This window comes from Asparagus officinalis, chromosome 7, assembly GCF_001876935.1.
Source record: "Asparagus officinalis chromosome 7, Aspof.V1, whole genome shotgun sequence".
Classification (NCBI taxonomy): Eukaryota; Viridiplantae; Streptophyta; class Magnoliopsida; order Asparagales; family Asparagaceae; genus Asparagus; species Asparagus officinalis.
Genome location: NC_033800.1, coordinates 150,601,812 through 150,629,744, shown reverse-complemented (window position 1 = coordinate 150,629,744; position 27,933 = coordinate 150,601,812). Strand labels below are relative to the sequence as shown.

At 35.1% G+C, this 27,933-nt stretch overlaps 1 protein-coding gene across 4 annotated transcripts; it reads right to left on the bottom strand.

Moving 5' to 3' along the window:
* Positions 8,411-27,342, bottom strand: LOC109850991 (NADPH:adrenodoxin oxidoreductase, mitochondrial). Of its 4 annotated transcripts, none has more exons than XM_020421087.1 (16): positions 27,227-27,342; positions 24,893-24,949; positions 23,621-23,812; positions 23,415-23,519; positions 22,304-22,417; positions 22,124-22,177; positions 19,585-19,701; positions 18,446-18,463; positions 18,180-18,271; positions 17,593-17,666; positions 12,367-12,428; positions 11,899-12,088; positions 11,607-11,670; positions 11,398-11,465; positions 10,431-10,576; positions 8,411-9,057 (listed from the first exon to the last, which is right to left on the bottom strand). In XM_020421087.1, the coding sequence occupies exons 3-16, from the start codon at positions 23,753-23,755 to the stop codon at positions 8,833-8,835; spliced, it is 1,464 nt and encodes a 487-aa protein (XP_020276676.1). In that variant the 5' UTR covers positions 23,756-23,812; positions 24,893-24,949; positions 27,227-27,342; the 3' UTR covers positions 8,411-8,832. The 4 variants fall into 4 exon arrangements, with proteins under 4 accessions (XP_020276676.1, XP_020276675.1, XP_020276678.1 ...); XM_020421086.1 differs by having other exon boundaries at positions 23,621-23,797; XM_020421089.1 differs by lacking the exon at positions 18,446-18,463 and adding an exon at positions 18,272-18,359 and having other exon boundaries at positions 18,180-18,204; positions 23,621-23,797.

The following is a 27,933-nucleotide window of genomic DNA, read 5'->3' as shown; positions in this document are numbered from 1 at the left end:
TGGTGAATTCCTACTAACAATATGAAATGCAACCCTATGAATTAAAAGCAACTAAAAAGGATGGAAATAAAAAAATATTTTTTAATTAGGGTTAACAATCAAACAAATGAGAAGGGAAAAATTGTTTGAATTTATTATCTTGTTAGTAAATATCAAAGTGGAGGGTGAATTTTATTATGGTCAACGAAAATAAAATCTTTTTTTAAGTCCTAATTGTCTCTAATTGTGAAGAAGTAGCTAAAGGGTGGAATTAAAAATTCTAGAAATAAGAGTTACTTACAAGCAAATCTTCAAATCCTAGTTCTCCAATCCGCGATCTTCAAGCTCCAAGCATTTCATTCACAATAAACACACAAGTTAAAGAACCAAAATAATTAAAACCTACTTAAGCACCTTCCCCTGCAACGACACAAAAAACTTGATGCGGCATAAACATGTACCAAAAATGTTGCAAGTGCACAGCCGTGTCAAGTTATAGTATAAAGATATCGATCCCACGAGGAAGGTGTTTTGTAGGAGAAAATATAAAATTGGTTCTTATGTTGTGTGCGTGACAAATAGGAGTGATGAGTGAATGTGATTGTGGAGAGATGGAGAGAAAAAAAATGATTGTGTAAATGAATATATTTGAGAGTGGAAGTGATAATATAAATGTGATCAATAAGGCAAGAAGGAAAAATCAAGAACAAATAAAAATCAAGAATGAAAAATAAAATCCAAGAAAGTAAAGATGGTGGATTTAATTAAAGATATGGGTAATCTAAAATTAAACCCACTTCTTAGAAAAGAGTGATTCCTTAGAGGGTTCTAGTCTAAAGGCAAATCAAAAAAAATAAAAATAAACAAAAAGAAAAAATAAACCCAAGAGGGTTCTAGCCTCAAGGTGAATAATATAAGAAATTAAAATTTAACTACAAAATAAATTACAAAATCTAAACTACAAAATAAATTACAAGAATTAAATACAAGAAAATAAATCTACTCTATAAGCATAAAATAAATATAATCTATAAGCATGAAATAAATCTAAGGCAATAGGGTTCTGCAAGAAAATAAATCTACTCTATAAGCATAAAATAAATATAATCTATAAGCATGAAATAAATCTAAGGCAATAGGGTTGTAGCCTCTTGGCTATTTAACAAGAAAATAAAATCTAACTACAAGCATAGAAATAAATCTAAACTAATAAACAATAAAAAAGAAATAAAAGAGAAAATAAAATGCAAACCTCCAAATAATTCTTCATCTCCATCTTCATTGTCCAACAAAGAGAATAAATATTTAAAGTGGTGAAAAAAATATTATATTAATTGTAACAAAAGTTATAAATTTGGAAGGCCTTCTCAACTAAGAGTGGTCCTCCTCTCCAAAAGGAGTTATAAAAAATTTCACACCTCTAACCCCTCACTCTCTATCTCTATTTATAGTAAACATTAATGAATGAGAGCCCTTGGATTGAATCCTTATCCAAAACCATAAAAAATCAACCATTGATCTGTAACTGATTCGTAGCTATCGATACCAGCATCGATGCTGACATCGATGTCGGTATCGATGCCAGCATCGATGCTGGCATTTATGTCCAATTAAAAATCTACCTCCACAGATGGCTTCGTCTCGTCGAGATAGGCGATTTTCATATATTATATGTTAAATTCTGCCTTTCGGATTGAGAGATATCGTCGTTTCTTTACAGCCAACCATCTTGAATATATTTTGTTTTCATATTTGATTTTTTTATTTTCTCCGGCTTCTACAAGCTACTCGGCTTGATTCTGGGCTTGGGATTTTTGGCTCTTGCTTGTGTTCTTCATTTAATTCATGAGCTTTTGTTGAGAGATGGGATTTTTGGGCTTTATTCTTTATTAACCTGTAATTAAAGATAAAAATAATTATTAGTGATATATTTATTCATTAAAAATAGATAATGAGGGTATAAAATTATAATAAAATGTGATTATCAATAGTGTATCACATCTTAGTGGGATGATGGATCCACCTATGAAATGCACAATATCTTGGATCTGTCATCCTCTTAGCTTCCTCGTCATTAGTGATTGGAGGCAACTTGATTTTGTTGTTATCCAGGAGGTATTTGAAGATAACAGGAACTTCATTTTCCTTAAAGGAGTATTCCTTTAGAAATTTTGGTTCAGAAGTCTTTTGCTGTTTTTGAGGTCATTGTTGCCACTAGGGAAGGTGACTTCTGTGGCACATGTTGTTGTGGTTGTAGTTGGAATGTTTGATTCGCATCTATTGTAGCTACTGGCGCCTTTCATCTGACCGCGAGGAACGAAGTTTTGCTTTGGAGGATTTGTTGACAGTTAGTCCCTCTCAGCCTTCTTCCTCTTAAGGAAGCGTTCAACTTATTCTCCATTCATATTTAACTCTTTCCAGGTTTTGGATGGTGCTACCTCCATGGCTTCTGTTATATATTTAACTCTCAATTAGCTAATATAGTTGTCAATTAGCTATAATTGTCAATTAGCTGATAGTTATCAATTGGCTATAATTGTCAATTAGCTGATAGTTGTCAATTATCTATAATTGTCAATTAGCTAAAATGTAGGATTGATTGTAATTATTTTAGTTTCCTATTTCCTCCTAGTTTTCTACAATAACTTCTCTAGTTTGTATATAAATACATGTTATTTTCTCAATGAAATACAAGTGAATATAATTCTCTTAACCTCTTCTTACATGGTATTAGAACATTTAGTTTACGAAATTCGAATCTCGCGACAAAATTAGGTTTCCGTACTTGTGACTATCAAGGAGTTATAGCTGAGAATAAATCGGTCCTTATTTTTTGCTGATGAATTTGCCAAGTTCTCACGGTATCAGGAATCACTCAAGTCGTCATCTCCTTCTGTCACGGTTATTGCTGATTCAGGTAAATCTAATGTGTGTCTTCTTTCCTCATCCTCCAAATGGGTCATTGATTCCGGTGCCACGGATCACATGACAGGTAATTTCAGTCTCTTTTCTACTTTTCATTCTCAAACTTCAACTTCTACTGTTACTTTAGCTGATGGGTCACATCTTGTGTTCGTGGATCTGGCACTATTACTCCTACACCTCTGCTTACTTTGTCATCTGTCTTATATTTACCCAGTTTATCCTTCAATTTGCTCCCTATCAGTCAACTCACTCGTAATCTCAGTTGTTGCATCTCATTCTTTCCCGATCATTGTTTATTTTAGGATCTTATGACAAAGAAGATTATTGGTAATGGACATTAGTCCGGAGGCCTCTATGTTCTTGACATACCGCCACCAACTTCTATTGTTGTTCGAGTGTCACTTCCGCTTTTAAGGCTCATTGTCAGTTGGGTAATCCATCTCTTCCTTTGCTCAAGAAACTTTGTCCGCAATATAGTAAGGTGTCTTCATTAGATTGTGAGTTATGTCAATTTTCCAAACACCATCGTCTTAGTTCGAGTCCTCGAGTCAATAAACGTGCTAATGTTCCTTTTGAATTAGTTCATTCTGATGTTTGGGGTCCTTCTCCTATTTTGTCTAAACCCGGATTCATGTATTTTGTTACTTTTGTGGATGATTACTCTCGTATAACTTGGTTATATTTAATGAAAAATTGTTCTGAGTTGTTTTCTATATTTTATGCTTTTTGTGCTGAGATTAAGAATCAATTTAATGTTTATATTCGTACTTTGCGAAGTGATAATGCCAAAGAATATACATCTGCTTTATTTCACTCTTATATGGTTTCTAATGGCATACTTCATGAAATTTCTTGTGTTGATACTGCATCCCAAAATGGTATAGCAGAACGTAAAAACAGACATCTTCTTGAAACTACACGAGCCCTCTTATTTCAAATACGTGTTCCTAAACATTTTTGGGCCGATGCCGTTTCTACAACATGTTTTTTTATCAATCGCATGCCATCTTTTTTTCTTAATGGTGAGATCCCTTACAAAATCCTTTTTCCCAGTAAGTCATTATTTCATGTTGATCCTAGGATATTTGGTAGTACTTATTTTGCTCGAGATGTTTGTCCACATGTCATCAAATTAGATCCCAAGTCATTGAAGTGTGTTTTCCTTGGTTATTCTCGTCTTCAAAAAGGGTATAGGTGTTATTATCCCAATCTTAACAAATATCTTGTCTTAGTTGATGTTACCTTCATAGAAAACACACCTTACTTCTCGTCTTCATCTATTCCTACTCGTCAGGGGGAGGATGATATTTATTGATATATTCTATCACATCTTCTGACCTTGACACACTTCCTGACGAGTCTCTTATTCCTCAACCTATCTTAGACACAACTCCCGATGAGTCTCTTATTACTCAGTCTGTCTCAGCCATAGCTCCCGACATGCCTTCTATTAAAGTGTACTCTAGGCGTCCACCTCCTGTTTTATGTCCTACACCTGCTTCTTCGTCATCAGATCCGGTCCCAAGCGATGATCTTCCTATTGCGTTACGTAAAGGTAAATGTCAGTGCACTTATCCTATTTCTTCTTTTGTTTCTTATAATCATTTGTCATCTTCCTCTTGCTCTTTTATTGCTTCCCTTGATTCTATCTCTATTCCTAAGACTGTTAGTGAAGCCATATCTCATCCTGGTTGGCATAACGCAATGATAGAAGAGATGCATGCTTTAGATGTCAATGGTACTTGGGACTTGGTTGATTTACCTTCAGGAAAACGGGCCATAGGGTGCAAATGGGTGTTTACTGTTAAGGTCAATCCAAATGGGTCAATTTCTCGATTAAAGGCATGTCTTGTTGCTAAGGGTTATGCTCAAACCTATGGAGTGGACTATTGTGATACTTTTTCTCCTGTTGCTAAGTTGACATCTGTTAGATTGTTTATTTAGATGGAAGCTACTCATCATTAACCTTTACATCAGCTAGATATCAAGAATGCTTTTCTTCATGGTGATCTTCAGGAAGAGGTATATATAGAGCAACCTGCTGGTTTTGTTGCTCAGGGGGAGTTATGGTGAGTCTGTCGTCTTCGAAAATCTTTATATAGGTTGAAACAAAGTCCTCGTGCTTGGTTTGGAAAATTTAGTTAGGCTGTTGAGAAATTTGGTATGTTGAGAAGCAATTCGGACCATTCTGTGTTCTATAAACGATCAACTGATGGTATCATTCGGTTAGTTATGTATGTGGATGACATTGTTATTACTGGAAATGATACTTGAGGAATCTCATCCCTTAAATCTTTCATTCATACTCAGTGTCACATGAGGGATTTGGGGGTGCTCAAGTATTTCTTGGGAGTTGAGGTCACTTGGAGTAAATAAGGTATTTTTCTATCTCAGAGAAAATATGTCCTTGACTTATTGACTGAGACAAGAAAATTAGGAGCAAAGCCTTGTAGTACTCCAATGTGTCCAAATTTGCATCTTACAAGAGATGGAGAACCATTTGAATACCCTGAAAAATATCACAGGTTGATTGGAAAGTTGAATTACCTTACCGTGACTCGTCCAGATATTGCATTCTCAGTTAGTATTGTCAGTTAGTTTATGTCATCCCTAACAATTCATCATTGGGCAGCGTTAGAGCAAATTTTGTGTTACTTAAAAGGAGCACCAGGACGAGGTATCGTGTACGCGGATCATGGGCACACTCATATTGAGTGTTTCTCAGATGCAGATTGGGCATGTTCTAAGGTGGATAGAAGATCGACTTCAGGTTATTGTGTTTTTGTTGGAGGGAATTTGGTCTCTTGAAAGAGTAAGAAGCAAAATGTTGTGTCACGATCCAGTGCAGAGTCAGAATATAGGGCATAACACAGTCTGTGTGTGAGAGAATGTGGATATATCAGCTATTGACTGAAGTAGGATTTAAAACTTCAATACCAGCAAAATTATGGCGTGATAACCAAGCTGATATTCATATTGCCTCTAATCCTGTGTTCCATGAGCGAACTAAGAACATCGAAATTGATTGTCATTTTGTTCGTGAGAAAATTCAACAAGGCTTGATCACCACAGGATATGTGAAGACGGGAGAACAACTAGGGGACATCTTCACAAAAGCTTTAAATGGTGTACGGGTTGATTATCTTTGTAACAAACTGGGCATGATTAACATTTATGCTCCAGCTTAAGGGGGAGTGTTATATATTAGTTGTCAATTAGCTAATATCGTTATCAATTAGCTATAATTGTCAATCAGTTGATAGTTGTCAATTAACTATAATTGTCAATTAGCTGATAGTTGTCAATTAGCTATAATTGTCAATTAGCTAAAAAGTAGGATTAATTGTAATTATTTTAGTTTCCTATTTTCTCCTAGTTTTCTACAATAACTTCTCTAGTTTGTATATAAATACATGTTATTTTCTCAATGAAATACAAGTGAATATATTTCTCTTAACCTCTTCTTACAGCTTCTAACACACCCAAGGAAAGGTTATTGTGACACGTCTGGAGAATAAACATTTTGTTTATTTCTATAAATTCAACAACCTCTTTGATATCTACAATTATTTTTAATTTTGTTTATTTCTATAAATTCTATAATTATTTTATATCATTTTAATTTTTATAATTGTAAATGACATAATTACAAATTATTAATAATATAAATTTTTATCAAAATTATGTTTTTTTTTGTTTTTTTCTTTAAAACTAAAAAACTTTAAAAAAGTAAAAAATTTAAAAATTGGGCCTGTCCGATGCCGGGCCCAAGGCAACCGGGGCTTGGGTCCGGGCTCCGGTTTTACCCGGCCAAGTCTGGGCCGGTCCGGATGGACACCCTTATTTTACCTTATGAAAAATATCAGCTTCGAGATGTGCAATCACTAAAATTAAAACACAATAAAGGCTACCTGCACATAGATCCCCGAGTATCATGTTACTCTTAAGTTTGAGGGTTACTATTTATTAAAAAACCATAAGACGCGGCTCATAAGGGCAAAAGTCAAAACAATTTCACTCATGATTTTTATCTGCTTTTATCAAACTTGACATGATACAGCAAGGGTCTACATGAAATTTACCGAAATTATTTATCCACATCTGCATATTTAAGCAATCATGAGACTTTTTGGGTAAACGGGTTAAAGCAAATGTTAAAGGCGCTTAATCCAGATTTCTATAGCCAAATAAACTAATGAAATTCTTTCTTTAAAAAATTCACCTTTGGAAAAACATATATGGTGTAAAAAATAAAGGTATACTGTATGAGATCATGAAAACAGAAGTAGAACAGAGAATAAATACATGGGAGAGAAATGGAGACGACGAAAACCAAGAACTCTCAGGTAAAAGTAACACAAGACTTTGCAACAGGATGCAGCAAGATCTGAAATTTTTCGCGTACAGAATAGCTGGGCTTTGGCCCACTGAGCCTCCGCGTAAAGTATGGGAATCTCCTATTAAAAGCTATAATCTCATTTTTACCTTTCCACCCCGATATAAATATTTTGTTTGGGAGAATAAGAAAAAAAAAGATAAATATCGAAAGGGCCCTCAGTAGAAAATCATACACAAATGGAGGATGAGTGTACCAATTTTAAACAATTGTAAATAGCATGTAAAATCTACGTAAACGGTGAAAAAAATAGACTACAAAAAGTTAAAAATCTGGATAAAAAATAAAGTCTAAGTATTAAAAACACCCTTAACTTGGACGATAATCGCACACCCCCATAGATGTAGGGATTATTAAGAAAACCGCCACGTTTTTAATGTTCAGATTTTATCAGAAAACCTCCTTTTTAAATTTGAGATTTTTTCAGAAGACCCCTCTAATTTTAGAGGGTTTTTTTTTTATAAAATCTCAACGTTAAAGGGTATTTTTCAATAACCTCTACACTTAGGAGGGTTTTTTTTATAAAATCTCAACGTTAAAGGGTATTTTTCAATAACCTCTACACTTAGGAGTGTTTTAACGCCTAGGGGGTTTTCTCATAGTTATGGGGGTTTATACAATAATCGTCCAAAGTTAAGTCGGGGTTTTTATGACAAATATGGGCATGGTTTTAAAGTTCATTCTTTTCAGAGGCCCTCCATGTGATTCTTTATTTCTCCTGCATTGTTTTAGGCCCTCTATAAAAGTTGCTGGCAAACATTTCATAACGCCCGGCCCATAATAAGAAGCGGGGCTGCGGAATCTGAAACCAATAAAAGAAACCGACGGAAGCATAAACAGCAAGATAGTCACGGTACCCTACTCAAAGACTAATATTAGAATAAAATTAATAAAATAATAAGAAGAAAAGTGGGGTACAGCTTCTAGTGATCTCAACGGACTGAACTACCAAGAAGAGAGGTTAATTAGATTGCTGATGTGCCAACATTATCATTTGCAGATTCACTTAGTGTGAATGCTCAAAAGAGGAAACATGCTTAATATCAAAGTAAAATACTCAACTTGTAACTTGATAATTGTAATCAGATAACTAACTAAAACTTCAATACATAAAAAAAATCATGAAATCTAACCCTACAGAGCCCAAGATGGCTCCTCTTCATAAACATTTACCAAAGGACAATTGAAGTCTGCATACACAAGGCCATAGTTTGTGCTGCTTCCAGTGCCAACATGAGCGTTCATGCGTTCAATATGTACTACAATCTCTACCAAACATGAGCTACAACTTGTCCAGGTTTAACGGCTGCATTTATACAATCCAAAACTTTTCCTGAGAGCTTGAATTATTACTACAGTAAATGGAACTTACACATGTTCCCATTATTTGTAAGTAAATGATACAAAATCATGCTCAATAAATAATTATAGTAACTCAACTCGGTACATTATACTTGTCAATTAAATAATTCTGTATCAACGAAATCTGATGCTAAGAAGGCACGATCCATACCGAATCCAGAATATTTTCGTCATTCATTTGCAGCCTTGAGCAGTTCTTCCCAGGATGTGATTTTGTCTCTTGGTCTATTTTGAAGCTGACCTTTCATCTTCTCTTTACAATCTATCTTTTCCCAACCACCAAAAGGCACGAATCTGAGATTTTTGTCTTTTAATAAATGGAGAAGCCCTTCCCTTCCAGGTTTAGATGATTGCACATATTCTCCCTTGTGTACATCTTCCAATATGCTCATGACCTGTCATTTTAGTACCAGCACCAGTCCAGGTGAATCGAAATGTAATGAAAGCAGTAGAGTACATTAAGGATTAACTGTGGACCCCTTGAATGGACCCCTTGAATGGATTTTTTTTCCCATTCTTCTACCCTTAGAAAAAGAGAATTATTTTTTAACAAATTGATGTCCTGAGGTAAAGGAGTCCAAAAGTTTCCACTCAGGTGGTCTACTTACAAAGTTACAATAGTACAAGGGGTTTATGCACAATTAGGCAACAGTACAGGGGGTCTACGAAATTCACCCTATATTATAAAGCAGACCGAGAAGGGAAAAGAAATGTATCAAAAGATACATAATTTGGTGAACAATACTCATGATTGTGTTAATAACATGAGATAATTTGAAAACGAGCATGAACTAGCAATATGACGATATAACAGAGTTGTTAAAATGCATGCATTGCGAGAAATATGAATATAATTCACAAATGCCATTCGAGTAACTTTTAAATTCCTTGTAGAGAAAAATTGATTTGTGGAAATTAATATTAAGAAGCCTTTAATAGAAGATGAAGTTGACACAAGCAGGAGTATTTTTGATGTTCTGGAATATTGTATATAATATTTGATGCTTTCATATGCTTGAATTGCACTTATGGTTCCGCCATGCAGTAGAGAATTGTACTATGGTGGTATAGCCATATGCCTCCTAAACTATTTTAGTAGCCTTACACCTCTACACCACATACAAAGCTACGTTGTCCCCAGATCTAGAGAGCAATTCAGTCTCTTCTTGGTTAAACTGAGGGTAAAAGACAATTTATTGTGATTCCCATGCGACAAATCAACCAAACATGAGAAATAATGTGTTGAAAGTAGTGGCATTTAAGTGATAATAAAATAGTTTAGGGGGCACAAGTAGCTACACTTTCACACAACAGAGAACATATCTGCTATTAACCGTTAAATAGATAAACAATGTCCAGAATTTGATGAGCAAGAAACATAATTGTGTTAATACATCAAAAAATATGAACATAAAAATGAACTGGCAAGTATGATAACAGCGTTGATAACATGCATTTGTCACGAGAAACATGAAAACAATACATAAAATATTCCTTAATAAACTGGACACTGACTTTATCCATGATAACCAAATGTCATTCAACTCTCTTGAATTGCTTGTAGAAAATTCCCATTGGTGGAGATTAATATTAAGAATTGTTATGTCATTCAACTCTCTTGAATTGCTTGTAGAAAATTCCCATTGGTGGAGATTAATATTAAGAATTGTTAGATATAAGATCAAATTTCACATAACCAAGGGTATTTATTATTTACTGGAATGTCTTTATGATGTTTGGTGCTTTCATATGCTTGTGTTGCACTTACTGTTTCCGCGGCACAATAGAGATTTGTACCGATGATCCCAGTGGGGCCCCTTTTTAGCCATCCTACAACATAAAGACCATGCTCCACTTTCTCATGCTCTGTCTGATTGCTGCTAACAACTCTGCCCTTCACATTAGGAACAATACCTGCAATTTACATTATATGTTAACTTTATAATGGTAAATAGTATGCTTCAAGAGTTCTTTTCTAGATAGCAATGTGAGAAGAACAATGACAAGACAACCAAATAACAGTACTGGATTATAATCCTATTACTTGGTCAATAAATTTCTAAATGCTAATTTTGACATCTTTTTTTGCAGTGAAAGTTCGGTTATATGGATGTGATCAATTCTGAAATCCTAAGCATGAAAGGGAAGCCAACCAAAATAGGACATTTGTAGTCATCTTTCTACAGGTAAAGTTTGCTAATTCAATATAATTTATTCTTTTATAAAAAAAAAAGAGGCTGTGCTGTCAAGGATTATAGTGGACGAAATTCATAACGAGACAGAGCACAAAAGAAAAGATGTTAAACCAACCAAAACAGAAAGTTAATCATCATTTGTTAATAGTTAGAAAGTTAATGTTGAGATACTATATTCTTGTCCTTTTCCCCACATTTAAATATTTGTGCTGACTGCAGTCGATATGAGCCAATAACCGTGGTGGAATAATTAAGAGCGTAAATAGCAGAAGCTTTCAGGTAAGTACTGTTCTGACCTCTTTGACTGTCAAATGGCAGGCCATTGACTGGTAATGATTTGTAACATGCTTTTCAAAACAAGCCTAAACACAGTAATCATCATTTGTTACTAGTTAGAAAGTTGATGTTGAGATACTATATTCTTGTCCTTTTTCCCACATTTAAATATTTGTGCTGACTGCAGTCGATATGAGCCAATAACCGTGGTGGAATAATTAAGAGCGTAAATAGCAGAAGCTTTCAGGTAAGTACTGTTCTGACCTCTTTGACTGTCAAATGGCAGGCCATTGACTGGCAATGATTTGTAACCAATGCTTTTCAAAACAAGCCTAAACACAGAAATCATGAATTAACAAACATAGAAGTATCAGAAAATATTCGGCAAGAGAAGGGGAGAAATGCTCAAGTTCCAAGATATGATAAGCTTGAGCCATTGCCCAGTAAACAAAAGAAGAAAATGAAGTTCATACCCACAATTAAGATTCTCAAATTCCCCAGTTCCGACTGCCACCTGTCTGCCAGAACCGCCATTTTCTACAATATCGGTAACAAAATATGTATTTGATAAAACAGAGTAATGTTAAATTAATTTTCAGGAAAAAACTAAAGAAAACCATGAAATTTTACACAGAGGCCGTGCCGTTCATGTTTCAAAGACATACTGGCCCAGTAAAACAATATTATCTTATACCTGAGGTCACACTGTGCATAAAGAGATGATGTGTTTCTAAAATCAACTAATAATTCATTAGGAAAACCAACCTTTCAAACATGTTTTCTCAAGGCGCACGCCGCTAACATTACAGCCATCTGAAGACAAAAATCTTTCTGGCTTTCTGAAGAAAACAAAATGAAGTTCCCGTTGGTCAACTGCTGGATGAGGAGCAGAAGTAGCTGCTTTAGCAAACAATTCATATACACGCCTTTGAATTCTAGTGTTTTTCAGTCCTTCCTGCAGTTAGAATATAACAAAAATGAACAGTTAATTTGATCACACAATATTAAAAATAAGTGCACCAAAAGACGGTCATGAAAAACCTGATAAGCTAAGTGGAAGTATAGACAGTTCAAACACATTAGTAAAAGTAAGCCTGCTGCCGATATATCAGTCCATAATAACGATAAAAGATGATATAAATTATTGATGTTTGAATGGAAATCAGAAAACAAATCTCACAATGCACAAAGACATGCTGAAACTACAATTTCACTTGGTAGTTGAGCATATACCTCGTCTGCAGGAGATTTCACTAGATCAGCTTCCTGAATGTGAACATTTACATTCTTAATACCTGCAAGGGGAAAAAATCCTTTGTATGAGCATATATATTAATAGAACATCCATCGCAAACAAAAATTATTCCAATTTATTCACTGATAAAAGAAACCTATTTACAGACCAACTCAAATTGTAAGTGTCAGCCGCCCACCATTTTTGTCAGCCGCCACCTTCTTTGACAAAGAAAGAAATCGGTGCCGCAATTTTTGAGAAATTAAAAAGGTGGCATATCCCACCAATAAAATATTATTAGTGGTGGGTCCCATTAATAATATTTTATTAGTGCATAGTATTTCCCAAACACTATAAATATGGCCAAAACTTTTTAGAAAAAATCATCTCAGAAACAACTCCTCTTATAGAAGAGTAAGAGAGAACATAGAGAGAGTTTGTAAGAATTCTTGGAGTGTATCTTGATCAAGAGAGGGTGTTCTCTTTAATCTAATTCTTTTAAAATATAAAAGAACTAGGCGTCGTCGTTACACCGTGGAGTAGTTCCGAATGAGTGAACCATATATATCTGTAAGTACTGTGATTGATTTTGTGTCTTTATTCTGTGTATTATGTCTCCGTTCGAGGTGTTCTTGTTGGTGTGTATCCCTAACAATTGGTATTAGAGCCTGACTTAAGAGTATATATATCTGTTTATCGTATGCTCTGTGACTACTACTAAAAGTGAATCCTCCGCATCAGAAAATAAGTTAGATTATCATTTACTCTTTAAAGGTACTAGGCACTATTCACAAGTATGGTACTATTTATAAGTATTGATACTATTTACAAATACAGTTCGGGTAAGACTAATCTTTCGCCATGAGATCTACAGTTGAACACAACAGGCTTCGAATTGAGAAGTCCGACGATCAAAATTTCAGGTATTGGAGGATGCAAATAGAAAATTATTTGTACCAGAAGGTTCTCTTCCTACCCCTCCAAGGAGAGGCGGGAAAACCTGAGAAGATGGACGACGATAAGTGGAAGATGTTCGATAGTAGAGCACTTGCCACCACCAGGCTTAACTTTCACCAACATGTGACTTACAACATCTCACATGGGACCACCACCAAGGATTTGATGGAGGCATTGGAGGCGTTATATGAGAAGCTATCTGCTTCAAATAAGGTGTACTTGATGAAGAAGTTGTTCAATCTAAAGATGCAACAATGAGCTTGTATGACGGACTTTTTGAACAAATTTCAAGTTATTGTGCAACAACTTGTTGCAGTAGATCTCAAGTTCGACAATGAGATCCAAGCTCTTCTGTTATTTCTTGTCTACCAGATTCATGGGAGAATATGATGATGGCGATGAGCAACGCCAATGGTAATGACAAGATAAAGCTTGACACAGTGATTGGGGTAATTCTGGATGAAGAATCTCACCACAAAGTTTCAGGAGCTGAGGCCTCTAGCAGTACGAGTGCTCTGCATGTTAAGGCACAAGGGCATGCGCAGAAGAAGGGTAGGGGACAACGATGTCAATCAAAGTCCAAAGGGAAGTCTAAAGGGCCGGATCCGAATGGTTACAGTAAAGGAAAGTGCTTCAGATGTAGAAAAAATGGTCACTTTGCACGAGACTGCAGAGCTTCTGTTCGGGCATCAGCAGGGAATGATCAGGCTGACGGTGCAGTCAATCTCATGCACGTAACAAATTCAGATGCGCTTATTCTATCCCTAGAAGACAAAAGTGATGCGTGGGTCATTGACTCCGGCGTATCTTTCCATGCAACCTTACAACAAAAGTTGCTTTCATCGCTCGTGAAGGACTTAGGAACAGTCTATCTGTACGTGGACTTAGGAACAGTCTATCCTGACGACGATCAACCTTACAAAGTTTCGGGGAAGAGAAATTGTACCCTCAAGATGGAGGGCAGGACCACATTGATGTTGAACAACGTTTGGCATGTATCGGATCTCAGAAGGAATCTTATATCAATCGGACAACTGACTGACTCCGGTTACAAAGTATCCTTCGAGCAGGAAAGCCGGAAGGTGTCCAAGGGTACCCTGGTGGTGGCACACGACAAACGCGAGGGGTCTCTTTACACTTGCTTGTCGCAAAACAAGCATCATCATCATCATCTATCGACTGCATGACTTGACATCGACGACTTGGCCACATGAGGGAGAAGGGGATGCAGATTATGGTTGCGGGAGAGAGGCTTCTGGGTCTGAACAAGATTGATCTGACTTTCTGTGAGGATTGCATCCTAGGCAAACAGAAGAATGTGAGCTTCAACAAGACAGGACAGGTTCCAAAACTATAAAAATTGGAGTTGGTGCACACCGACGTGTGGACCAACACAAGTCCTATCTGAAGTGCCTAAAGTCTAATAATAGAGGTGAGTATTGCATCTAGGAGTTCGAGAACTTCTGCTCGTCCCATGGGATTAGGAGACTGAAGACCGTCCCAAGCACACCTCAGCACAACGGAGTGGTGGAGCGTATGAATCGCACTATTTTGGCGCGCCAGAAGTATATGAGGATCCACTCCAAATTGCCCAAGAATTTTTAGGTCGAAGCTGTCAATACTACTGCTTAATCAACCGCGAACCTCAGTTATGGGATACCTGAACAGGCTTGGATCGAAAAGAAGCTAAACCTAAATCACTTACGAGTATTTGGTTGTGACGCCTATGCCATGACCAATCCTACTGACTGGTCAAAGCTTGATCCAAAGTCAAAGCTCTCTTTTATCGGCTATGAAGGAGATGAGTATGGGTATCGTTTCTGGGATCACGATGCATACAAGGTGGTGCGTAGTCGTGACGTCGTGTTCCATGAGAATACGGTATACAAGACCAAAAAGATGAGTGAGTCAGCTATCACTCCTTTTCCCAAATATTATTGATAGTGAGGACAGCGGTGAGATACCAGTCAGTATAAAAGATGAAGACCAAGAGAACGTGTCGGATGCACAGTAGCAGAATCAAGCAGAGCTGTCGATCGTAATTCGCAAAGCTTTAAGAAATCCAAGGGTGCTAGAGAGGTATCTTTCCATCATGAATTATCTTCCAATGACTAATAATGGTGAGCCAAAGAGCTATGAGGAGGTACAGCAGACTGGCAAAGTTCGGGGCGAGTGGGAGTCTGCCATAAAGGAAGAAATGAAATCATTAACGAAGAATGGGACTTGGGAGCGCATAAAGCTTCCGAGAGGGCGAAAGGCTCTTCACAATCGATGGATTTATCGGGTCAATGATGAAGTCGATGGTTAGAGACGCTACAAGGCGAGGCTTGTAGTGAAGGGCTATGAACAGAAAGCAGGGATAGATTATTCTGATATTTTTACCCCCGTCATCAAGTTGACCACAATCCGGACTGTGTTGAGCATTGTAGCAGTTCGAGATCTCCACCTAGAACAGATGGATGTGAAGACGATATTCCTTCATGGAGATTTGGAGGAAAAAATCTATATGCATCAACTAATGGGCTTCGAGTAATGAAGCAGGGAGGACCTTGTGTGTCGCCTGTGCAAGAGCTTGTATGGCCTAAAACAAGCTCCGGGATAGTGGTACATGAACTTCGAGAACTTTATGGAGAACGGTTTTCTCAAATACAGCACGGACCACTGTTGCTTCATCAAAAAATATGGTGAATCCTATGTAATACTCTTGATTTATATTGATGACATGTTGATTGCTGGGCCCGACTTGACCCGCATTAAAGAACTCAAGAGGCATCTCTCTGAATGCTTCGAGATGAAGGATCTGGGTCCAGCAAACCAAATTCTTAGGATGAAGATCATCAGAGAAAGATCAGCACAGAAGTTGAGGTTGTCTCAGAAGGCCTACATTGAGAAGATTTTTAAAAAGTTTAGCATGGAAAAAGCTAAAACAGTGGGCTCGCTGTTTTCGAGCCATTTCAAGCTATCAAAGACCCAAGCACCAGAGACTGCTGAAGAGCATGAGTTCATGGCCAACATATCATACGCATCTGTCATCAGGAGTTTAATGTATGTGATGGTGTGTACGAGACCAATTATTGCACAGAGTGGAGTTGTGAGCCGCTTCATGAGCAATCCAGGAAAGCAACACTGGGGTGCGATCAAGTGGCTTCTACCCTACTTGAAATGTTCGTCCGATCGTTATCTTGAGTATGGCGAGGTAGAATTGCAACTAGAGGGCTTTTGTGATGTAGACTACACCAGGGACATAGACTCAAGGAGCACGAGCGGGTATATCTTCATCTTGGGTGGTGAAACAATAAGTTGGAGATCCAAGTTACAGGATACAGTGGCTTTGTCGATAACCGAAGCGAAGTACGTGTCTGCAACAGAGGCAACAAAAGAGTGTCTTTCACTTAGCAGAGAACGACGCATTCCATGCTCGAACTAAACATGTTGACGTTAAGCATCATGTCGTACGAAGATGGCAAAGCAGAAACGAATTTAAGCTTGTGAAGATTGATATGAGATACAATCCAGCCGATATGCTGACCAAATCAGTTCCGCTCGAGAAGGTGAGGCTGTGTGCAGCCTCATATGGCCTCGGTTAAGAATGTTGAGAGTCGTGCAAGACACCAAAGATACAAAACATCCGGATAATGCAACCAAGAATGGTGTAAAAATATGATTGATACTCAATCAAATCTTCAAGTGGGAAATTGTCAGCCGCCCATCTTTTTTGTCAGCCGCCCACCTTCTTTGACATAGAAAAAAATCGGTGCCCATCTTTTTTGTCAGCCGCCCACCTTCTTTGACATAGAAAAAAATCGGTGCCGTAATTTTTGAGAAATTAAAAAGGTGACGGGTTACACCAATAAAATATTATTAGTGACGGGTCACACCAATAATATTTATTAGTGTAGTGTTTCCCAAACATTATAAATAGGGCCAAAACTCTTCAGGAAAAATCATCTCAGAAATAACTCTTATAGAAGAGTAAGAGAAATAACATAGAGAGTTTATGAGAGTTCTTCGAGTATCTTGATCAAGAGAGGGTGTTCTCTTTTATCTTCTTTTGAAATATAAAAGAACTGTGTTGCGTCATCGTTGCACCGTAGAGTAGCTCCGAAAGAGTGAACCACGTATATCTGTGGGTATTATAATTAATTTTGTGCCTTTATTCTGTGTATTATGTATCCATTTGAGGCGTTCTTGTTGGTGTTTCCCTAACAATAAGAACCAGCAAAATTTTCATTTAGGTAATCAAATGAACTATACCAAACAAGCTATACCAAGAATTTCACGGAGTTCCTTTGTTGTGCAAGCTGCCTGAGCAGGGCCCCGTCTTCCAACCAAGTACACTTTCCTATGACAATGAAAAAACAAACAAATACCCAAATTAAAGCACTTGTCAAGCTAAATTAGAGCATGTTTACAAATGTTCAAAGTGGCTTATAAGCCACTTTTGGCGCTTATTAACCACCTTGAAATGTTTGGCAAGTAGCTTATTATTTCTTATAATCCACCAAAAGATATGGATTATAAGTCATCAGGTTTGATCAAGTAAAAGACAGTTATACCAATTATGATTTAAATCCAAGGCCTCATTTATTAACTCACCAACAACCCACATCCTTTTTGGATATTTTGATAAAAGTGACGGATTATAATCCGCTCATTTGCCAAACACTCTACAATTGGAAATAAATTTTTCAAAACTTACCAAACACTTTAGATTATAATCCACTTGGATTATAACACATTTGTATTATAATCCAAGTGGAATATAATCCAAAGTTCGCAAACATGTTCTTAGCTATCAACCCGAATAATACATGGGTGTATGGTTGAAACTTGAAATGAATTAATAACAACAAACCTTATACTGCTTTTTTGGAGGGCAGCTAAGGCATGAGAGGAAATATCTGTGGCTGACAATTCTATTGTAGGTCTCAAAAGAATACGAGCAACATGCTAAGGCATGAGAGGAAATATCTGTGGCTGACAATTCTATTGTAGGTCTCAAAAGAATACGAGCAACATCAAGAGCAACATTGCCCTGAAAATAAGATGGACAATTCTATTGTAGGTCTCAAAAGAATACGAGCAACATCAAGAGCAACATTGCCCTGAAAATAAGATGACATCAAGAGCAACATTGCCCTGAAAATAAGATGCTTTTGATATTATGGTCTATTTGGAGCAATCTTAAAGGCAAGAGGAACAAAAATGGACCAAGACTACACTTGTCACCAGTATTTCTAATGTAATATACACACACATACCAGATCAAGGTGCTTGTATGTTTAATCATCAGGAAATGGTATTATTCTAGAGAAACAACAAACCAGGTTCAAGTATATGACAAAATGAGATAATGCCTCTATAAGGTTTGAATGGTGATGCTAATGCTGCCCCCATAAACCAGATGTTAAAGACAAAATAATTCAAGTACTTCCACCTAAAGGATCATTGATCGACATTTGCCAAGCGATACACTTTCTCAGGACATTAGCTTCAGGATCAAAACATGTTACCAGAGAAACATAAAGTTCACTGCTTAGGAACCTAAGCTGATCAAGGCAAAAAAGATCAACGTTGGTGAAAAAAGGACAACTGGGACCAAGTGACTGACTAACTCCTCATAATGGATACTAGAAAATAACCATATCAGATTGATTTCCTATAAAATTCGCATTAGTTGTGGAATTTTGCACAGGGAGGAAAACAACTAATACAAAGTACTAATTCTAGATCAGAAAAGATATTTGCAGCGTGAGGAACACCCTTACCAAGCTTGAAATGGTAAATGCTTAACCTTCAATATACCAAAAGTGCTATGGAAATAAAAAACAATAAAGTACAATAAAATAAACTCAATATTTAATTAGGCTAATCCTAGCAAAACTACAGGTGATGGGTTAATCAACAAATTACATCATGACTTATGACCATCATGTTTTATTTAACCCTGTGATGAAACATTTTCCAGTGAAAACATACTCCAGAACAGGCCTAATTAGCATCCTCCTCAAGGCATCATCATTTACTACTTGCAAACAAGCAAGTCATCATGTTTGTGTATGAAGAATGTAAACCTATTTATGAGATCAGTTAAATACAGATAGCAACAAATATCTCCGTGTGTCGCTTGCTTAAGAACTTGTGGCTGCCCCTGCGTTTAATAGTTAATTTAAGAATAAAAAATTGGCTTTGTATGTATTTCTGCAATACGAGTAGAATAATAGATGGAAAAGATCTTCTCACAGAGGTTCCAGAGCTACCTGACCAAATATAACAGCCGTATCTGTGTGTTTTAAGTCTGGCTCCAAATTGTAGCAATCAGGGTGCCCGTTATACCACCACACAAATTCTCTTGCTGAATATATTCCACGCAAATCCTGATTAAGAGGAAGCAAGTAAAAGAGGCAAACAAGATGCTTTTACTCACGAGATACAAGGATGAAACATTAAAATAAAACACATTCTTCAAAACTACCTTGAGATGTAAAACAACTTGAAACAATATTAATATCTTTTAGATCAATTCATTTTGTTGGAAGAACGGATAGGAGTGATGGAAATTAACTTGCGCTTTTTGTTCTACTAATTAGGATGCACGTATATTGCACGTGATAAAATACTTTGATTGTTTATGTATAGTTTATGGTTTTATTATAATAGGCTATCCATCCTCATAAAAATTGGAATCTATATAGGTAAATTTCACTAAACAACTAGTAAGTGTGGGTGTTTGACACTAAACGCCAAATATCATTGAAACTCTTACTAATATCCAACAGGTGTATCACATTATGTATATCAAACATGTATGAGGCCCTTCAGTTTCAAGGTACAAAAGAAATTAAGCTAGACCAATTTACTTATCTAAAATTTAAAATTTACAAATAAACGCTAAAAATTTAAAGATTTACAAATATCACAAAATCAAGGAATTAAAAATACACCTAAAAATTTGCAAAAACTTATAGGAGTTTTTTGCAATTTTCCAATTTTCTAGGGCACTTTTTGGAAATTTCAAATTCGTAGATTATCAAATGAATACTTTGTAACTTTGATTTATTTCAATTTTTTTGTAAATAAATGTTAAATTTTAGAGGATGTTTTCCATAATTATCAAACCCTCATCCTTTATCACGACGTTTGTAATTTAAAAAAATTTCAATTTTCAATGTATATACTCTGTATTTCACAATTTTCTAGGTTTGTTGGGTACTCTTTGCAATTTTCTAAGGGAGTATTTTGGAATTTTCTAGGTTTGTAGGGTACTCTTAGCAAATTTCAAATTTGTAGATTTTCAATGTATATACTCTGTATCTTTGATTTTTATTGTGTTTTTGTAATTTTTTAATTTTTTGGGTGTTTTTATAATTATCAAATCCATATCTTTTATCATGATTTTGTAGTTAAAAAATATTCAGGTGGGATAACAACTTCTTATCTCTTTGCTAATTACTATAGATAATTAAATTTAAAGATAAAAACTAACTCCTAATTATCAATTCCTTATCTCCTAATTTAAAGATACTAGGATAGGATAATAATTTTTTTCTCTTTACTAACTATTATAGATAATTAAATTTAAAGATATCAAATTATGAATTAACTATCTTTTATCAATTAAATATTTTCACACGAAACACATACATATGATATATATTTCAATATGTTTACCATAAATTTTCATTTAATTAATTATTTATATTAAATTAGAATAGGATAACAATTTAATTTGTAAAAGGATCTAGGGTATTTTTCATCCATGGAAAGTTTTATCTAAACTCACATTTTTATAAGGAGTATGATATTGTAAGATTTGAATTGGGATAGGATAATAACTTTTCATGTATTTACTAATTACCTTAGATAGTTAAATCTAAAGATAAAAACAAACTTCTAAATTATGAATTTCTAATCATTTATCAATAAAATATTTTCATATGCAATGAAACACATACATATGATATATATTTAAATATTCTTACCATAATTTCTCATTTAGTTAATGACAATACTAATTAGAATATGTTACAATGTAATATGTAAAAGGATCAAGTTTATTTTTGTCCATGAAAAGTTTTTCCCAAACTCACGCTTTTATAAGTAAAAAAATATGATATGATATGATATGATTTCTACAAAGGTGTCTGGTTAGATAGAAGTGAAACTTTCCATTTGCCAATTGATCACACCATCCTAGTCAATAGAAGAATGGGAAACTCGTTTACTTCTACATAAGGTACATAATAGGAAAGTGATAGGGAGAGAGGACATTAAGATGATTGGTTTAATCTATTTGAAGTAACTTTTATTGTCTCTCTTCGTATAATTATTCTACTGCTTACGATTATTTTAGTCTCAGTTCATTTCATCTATGGAAATTCATCCCAAACTTTCATAGTTTCTTTTACTCAAATGAAACACCAAAAGTTGCTAAATGTGCTCCACTTTTACACACGACAGCTGAGGTTGTGATAGTATGAAAGAATTCCCTCCTCGATTCAACTAAACAACCCCACCCCACCCCACCCCACCCCACCCTAAAAAAAGGAAATGCCACTTAGGGCAACTTAGCTTAGAAGCTAAGAGGTAAAAAAACAAATAGAAGGTGGTAAACTGAAAAAGAAAACATATATGTCTTATTCTGGGGAAAAAACTCATGTTTGCCATGACATCGGCAATCAATTTTTCACGTCTCTTCACTTTCCAATTATCAAATACCAAAAAACTCATTTCAGCAAAAACAAATTCACTACTAGAAATAATGGAAATAAGATTATCTATAACTAGAAAAAAACATACTTCTCCAAGGACGCCAAGAGACCTATCGCTCTCAGCACCATAAGCAAGTACCACCTATTTGAGTGCATAATCAGTCAAAAAACCAAAATTTTAGGAGAAAGCTATACAAAAATAAAGCTAAGAATATGACATGTCTCATTAAACTTAAAGCTTCATCGCATCTTTGATGGGTGTACTTACTATATCATATATTTGCCGCAGCTCTGGAAGAGAGACAGAATTCCCAAGAGACACATTTCCATAGAACGAACACCTCTCATTTGTAGCAACACGGGTGAATTGGTTGACTACAATCTGTTGCCAAATTTCTGGTAAATTATGTTTAAGTAAAAAGCAGCAAGCTACAAAATAACAATAAAGAAATGGTACTATGAGATGAGCGTTAGATCCAAGAAAACCAGCATTTTCTCGCTACAAAATAACAATAAAGAAATGGTACTATGAGATGAGCGTTAGATCCAAGAAAACCAGCATTTTCTCCCCCATTTGACTGGTACTATGAGATGAGCGTTAGATCCAAGAAAACCAGCATTTTCTCCCCCATTTGACCTTCTAAAGATACTATTTGACTGTGACTACTTTTATGTTTCATCTTCCAAAAGAGCCAATTAATATCCTTTTTACATCCCTATTGTTTATAAACTTTATTCTCTCACTTAATACACCCCCCACCCCACCCCCGATATTTGAGACTGACACTACACCAAGTTCAGATATCAAAGGCTTTAAACCTCTAACATTATAGTGAGAATAGATGAGAAACAATCAAAAATATATAGCTATAGTAACCTCTTTTGAGAAACATTGGTGAATCAGCGAACTTTGCTTGAAAATTGCACAGCAAAATACTTTAATAACACACACTACATTCTAATTCAGACCCAAAAAAGAAATCCCACAACCATCCGATAATAAAAACACCTGAAGAAATCTATGCAACTCAAACGACTTCTATTATATTATATGATTCTGTGATGTATATGCACATGCTATAAGGTATGATCAATCATAACCCCGTGCTATGAGTTTTTTTAATGGATCATACATCTCAAAAATGTGTTTATTGAACATATTTAAGTTTAGGATCCATGTGTTCGCTTGTTAGAAGTAATTTTGGTCCGATACCTCGCGCCTAAATTATTTGTGTTGGTTTTCAGCATGACATATGCAGTCATCCTTTACTGCCTAAAAAACATTGGATATAAAATACTTCACATTTTCACAAGCCACACAAAATACTTCACTAATCTAACATAACGTTTGTGAAATCTCCTAAAAATTAACTAATCACCTTTGTCTCAGGATGATCCGGCGCAACCCCAGATCGAACCAACCCAAATGGCGTTGGCAACCGATCAAGAATGTCGATTTCTACTTTATCATCAGCCTTCAACATCTGCGGAGATAAAATGAAAACAATTAGCTTATTGCTGATAGTTTAATTGACACCTATCAAAAAATACTTGCAAATTAAAGAAAATTAAACAGAAAAAAAACCTTTTCAGCAGTGTAGAATCCAGCGGGGCCGCTTCCAATGATGCAAACGTGAAGCAGACGCAGAGATTGTAGAGAAGAGAGATCTTTTGTTGAGGATAGTAAATTTCGAGCGTGATGGAATAGTAATCGGCGCATTTATCTTCTTATTTTCGTTCAATTGATCGAATGAAAGAGAATCTGGAGGGAAATACCCTTTTTTATCAACAAGCAAGGATAAATTTAAGGGTTTCAGATATTGAGAAGAGTGAGCAAGGAACAACAAACTGAGGAAAATGTAGGTTTTGCAAAACAGAAGGGATTTTTTAACAGATAGACCCCTCATATATATTTTATAATTTAAACCATAAAGTTTGATATTGACAATTTGGCTATTGAATTGTATCTTGAAGCATCGTCGTGTAATAGGAATTTTGAAAAAATCAAATTGAAAATGTTATTTGTATGAACAAAAAAATCAAACAAGATTTTGGTTCGGATGCAAATTTTCAATTGAAATCACAACAGGACCGTCTCAAGCATTTTTTAGCCTCTAGGTAGAGAAAAATATTTGGGCCTTAATATTTTAAAAAAATTAAATATTAGCTTTTAAAAAATAGATATTATATAAAATTTAATTTTCTGCCTTTTATATGAAATTTACAACAAAAGCAAAATATTTTTTCTAATTCTTTTGAATATACTAGTCATCTCCTATCATGTTTTTCTCCATTTGGTAATTTTCGAATGTAATGAACAGTAGAAAAGTGTCTAGAATTTTCATCATTTGGAAAACATAAATTGGTTTCACTACTTGGACCTTTTTCAACTAATAAATCTATTAAATTTGAATTTATGTTTTCTCATTGTGCTAGATCATATATATTTTTAACAATAGTTTCATCAATATAATTAAAAAATTATCTTCTTGATCAACTAACTCATCTTCTTATAAATTATTATTATCTTCTTCGCTAATATTAATATTTGGTGAATTAGATTTATGATTATTAGAAAGTTCTTGACAGATTTCTTTTTGTCCTAATAAAGTATCATCTTCTGGTGAAAATTCAATTGTTTTTTCATTTAAATTTTCAATTGGTTTTTCTAAGTTTTGATTTTAGTATTAGTAACAAGCCTATCAAGTGCTCCTTTTTTAGATTGAATAAATTCTTCTGTTTTTCTTTTTTTCATACGTTTTGCATATTCAGACTCATATTTTCTAGCAGACATTTATATTCAAATTATAGAAAATATAGATCCCTAAAATGCTTAAATTTAAAGAAATAATAAAACCTGGTTTATGCCTTGCACTTTTCAATTTGATGATACTTTAAAGACAGACATTGTTACCTGCATGAATATGATAAAAGAACAAATAAATATTAATTTTAATTTAAATTAATTAGAATGAGCATCTAGGAGAATAATTGGCCCAAATTAAAAACACCATGTAAGGATTAAAATCTCACTGTTACCTGCATGAATATGATAAAAGAACAAACAAATATTAATTTTTATTTAGATTAATTAGAATGATCATCTAGGAGAATAATTGCCCCAAATTAAAAACACCATGTAAGGATTAAAATCTAATCAATTTAGTTGAATAAAAGATATAAAAGAAAAAAATAAAAACACAAAATACAGAACAAAAGCATGAGATATATATACACACAAATAATTCTTCGTCGTTCGTCTTCGTCGTCGATCAATTGAACACGAACGGCGAACGGCTGGACGAACGCCATTTGGAAAGGAGCAGTTTCACCTCATACACCAGTTGGAGGAAAGGAGCAGTTTCTCCATAAGGTCAATTCAAAACCCCACTTTATTTTATTGTCAATATGTTATATCATGTGTATAAGATTTTTGATTAAGTTTTTTTAATTTAATTGAATAGAAATCATGTGGGGATTGTCATGAAGCAATGAATTTAATTTCTAAGGTTTATGGGAGGGAAATTGTCGTCAGAGATGATGTTCTTGTTGTGTCATGGGCAGTAAGGATCATTTTCGCGAAGGGGTTTGCTCTTGTAATGGTTTTTGGTGATTAGTTATTAAGGATGATTTTCTTGTTGTGTCATGGTTGTCTAGTGAAATGTTTAGTAATTCTAATTATATGTGAATTAAGGAGAAGCCTACAATCACATACATTTACTTATTTGGTTGTAATTCTAATTATATGTGAATATCCATTTATATTCGTGATCATATCCGATCCGATTCTCAAATATCTGATACATATCCGTTTCCGATAAGTGCGGATATGGTTAATGTTTTTTCTAACCAAGTAAAATACATATCCGTATCCGTTTATAAAAAGCGGATATGTATATGGTAAGTACGATATTCGAGCCGTATCCGCTCCGATAACACCCATGGTAGAGAAGTTCAATGTGTGAGAATTGAGGGGCAAATTTGTAAATATCAAGATCTAAAAGACAATTATGCAAATATGAAACATGTAAGGGGTATATATACAACCCAAAAAAACCCTCTTCACGGCTTTCTGAGCTTTGCTGTCAGCGGTAAGCTCTTTCAATTCAATTAATCTTTGCCAGTTTCCGCCGTTGGGTGGAAACTGTAGGGGTGTTATCGGAGCGGATATGGTTCAGATATGACACTTACCATATCCATATCTACTTTTTATAAACGGATACGAATACGGATCACCTTCGATAAGAAAAAACCTTAATCATATCTGCACTTATCAGAAACAGATACGGTTCAGATATTTAAGAATCGGATCGGATATGATCACGGATATTCTACATAAATCTATTAGACATATAATCTTCATAAACCATCAGTTGAAAACTAAATTGAGCACAAATCTATTAGACATATAATCTTCATCCAAAATCTTCAGTAGCACAACCTACCTGCAGATATCCTTTGCATCAAAAAACAGAAATTGAAAAATCAGATCTTGATCAAAAGATTCAAGGGACTTAGTAGTTAGTATGAAAAATATGTGTCCTTAGCTTCCACGTAAAGAGTGATTATACAAAGTTGGAACTAGAATCCCACGATGCTTTTCACAAACTAATATCAGCAAGCTGATATTAGTCTTTAAAATTAACATGGGGAAAACCAATCCAAACAATTAAGACCCTCGTGAATGTGGAAAACGAGATGGTATCAAAGAAACTCTCTGAAACCTTGGTATTACTGTTGCATGGTTATGACTCAAAATGCTTCCACAAAATAGGGAGGCGATTTTAAGGACCATGCTTGAGTACTAGAATACAAATTTGCAAGCAGAAGAAATTCATTTTTGAGAAAACAATGGCAGATATGTGATTCAATGTAAGCTGGCCAACAACCCAAACCAAAGAAATTTTTACAAATCAGAATAGCACACAATGGTAATTTGGTAAGATAAATATGCTCTTAATTGAGAAGAGATTCAGGAGTCAGGCTGATATTAAACTAACAACAATAATGTTGCACTAGTAAAATTAATCTTGGATCTACAACAATTTCTTAGGCACGCTTTTCAGCTAAAAGACTATAGTTTCCGAAACTAAATCCACATGCTATCCATTCGTTAAACAAGTCCCAAATAATAAAACTTATCAAAAAAAATTCACAAATAATTCAACAGATAAAAAGAACTTGAACTTACTTTCTGCAGATCATCTTATCCTAGTTGTACTTCCTAGCTAGAGCCATAAGAGAGGGCTCAATAATCGACGACGCCTAGACGAAGACGACGACGGCTGAAAGTAAGTTACTATGATAAGGATGATGACAAATTTTGATCCGTTGTACATAAATTTCTTACGTGAGATTAGATGACATCATACACTATGATAATCATTTACTGGATATGTATTTATTTATAGGGTGTTTGTGGAAAAATTGCAATGAAGAGAATAAAAGAAAATTGACTTGTATTTCTTTGATTCCGATTACAATCTGATTACAAAAGAGAAGAGAACGAATTTGGTTCTCTCCTTTGTTTAAAACTGGGTTCTTCAAGGTAGCGATGGAGTGCCTCCCTCGAATGCTCGCGTCGAGTTTGCTCTCCGTTAACGATCCGAATATCTTGATTCACTGGAACAATATCTTCTCCTCACGATTTGACGTTGTGGAGAACTTGCGTGGCAAGTTTTAAACTCTGGACGAGTTGATAACTCTGGACGAGTTGGAAACTCTTGAAAAAGAGTTGATTTGAACCGAGGATCGGTTCTCAAGCCAAGGCCGAAGGCTTCAAGGAATGCTCCAAAGGATGAATGCTGATCTCTCAATCTATGATGCTCCAAGATCTCCCCCTTTGCTGCCAAGTCCCAGATCCAAAAAGCCAGCCTGAACTCAATCGAGTTTACCCAT

Bases quoted from the DNA above. Each gene is read 5' to 3' on its own strand.
- LOC109850991 (XM_020421089.1), bottom strand. From the start codon at position 23,755: ATGCGCCGATTACTATTCCATCACGCTCGAAATTTACTATCCTCAACA. The intron at 23,520-23,620 runs GTTTTTTTTCTG...TTATCTCCGCAG, and splicing joins GATTCTACACTGCTGAAAAG to ATGTTGAAGGCTGATGATAA. The intron at 12,429-17,592 runs GTATAGCTTGTT...TTCCCCTTGCAG, and splicing joins GGAACTCCGTGAAATTCTTG to GTATTAAGAATGTAAATGTT.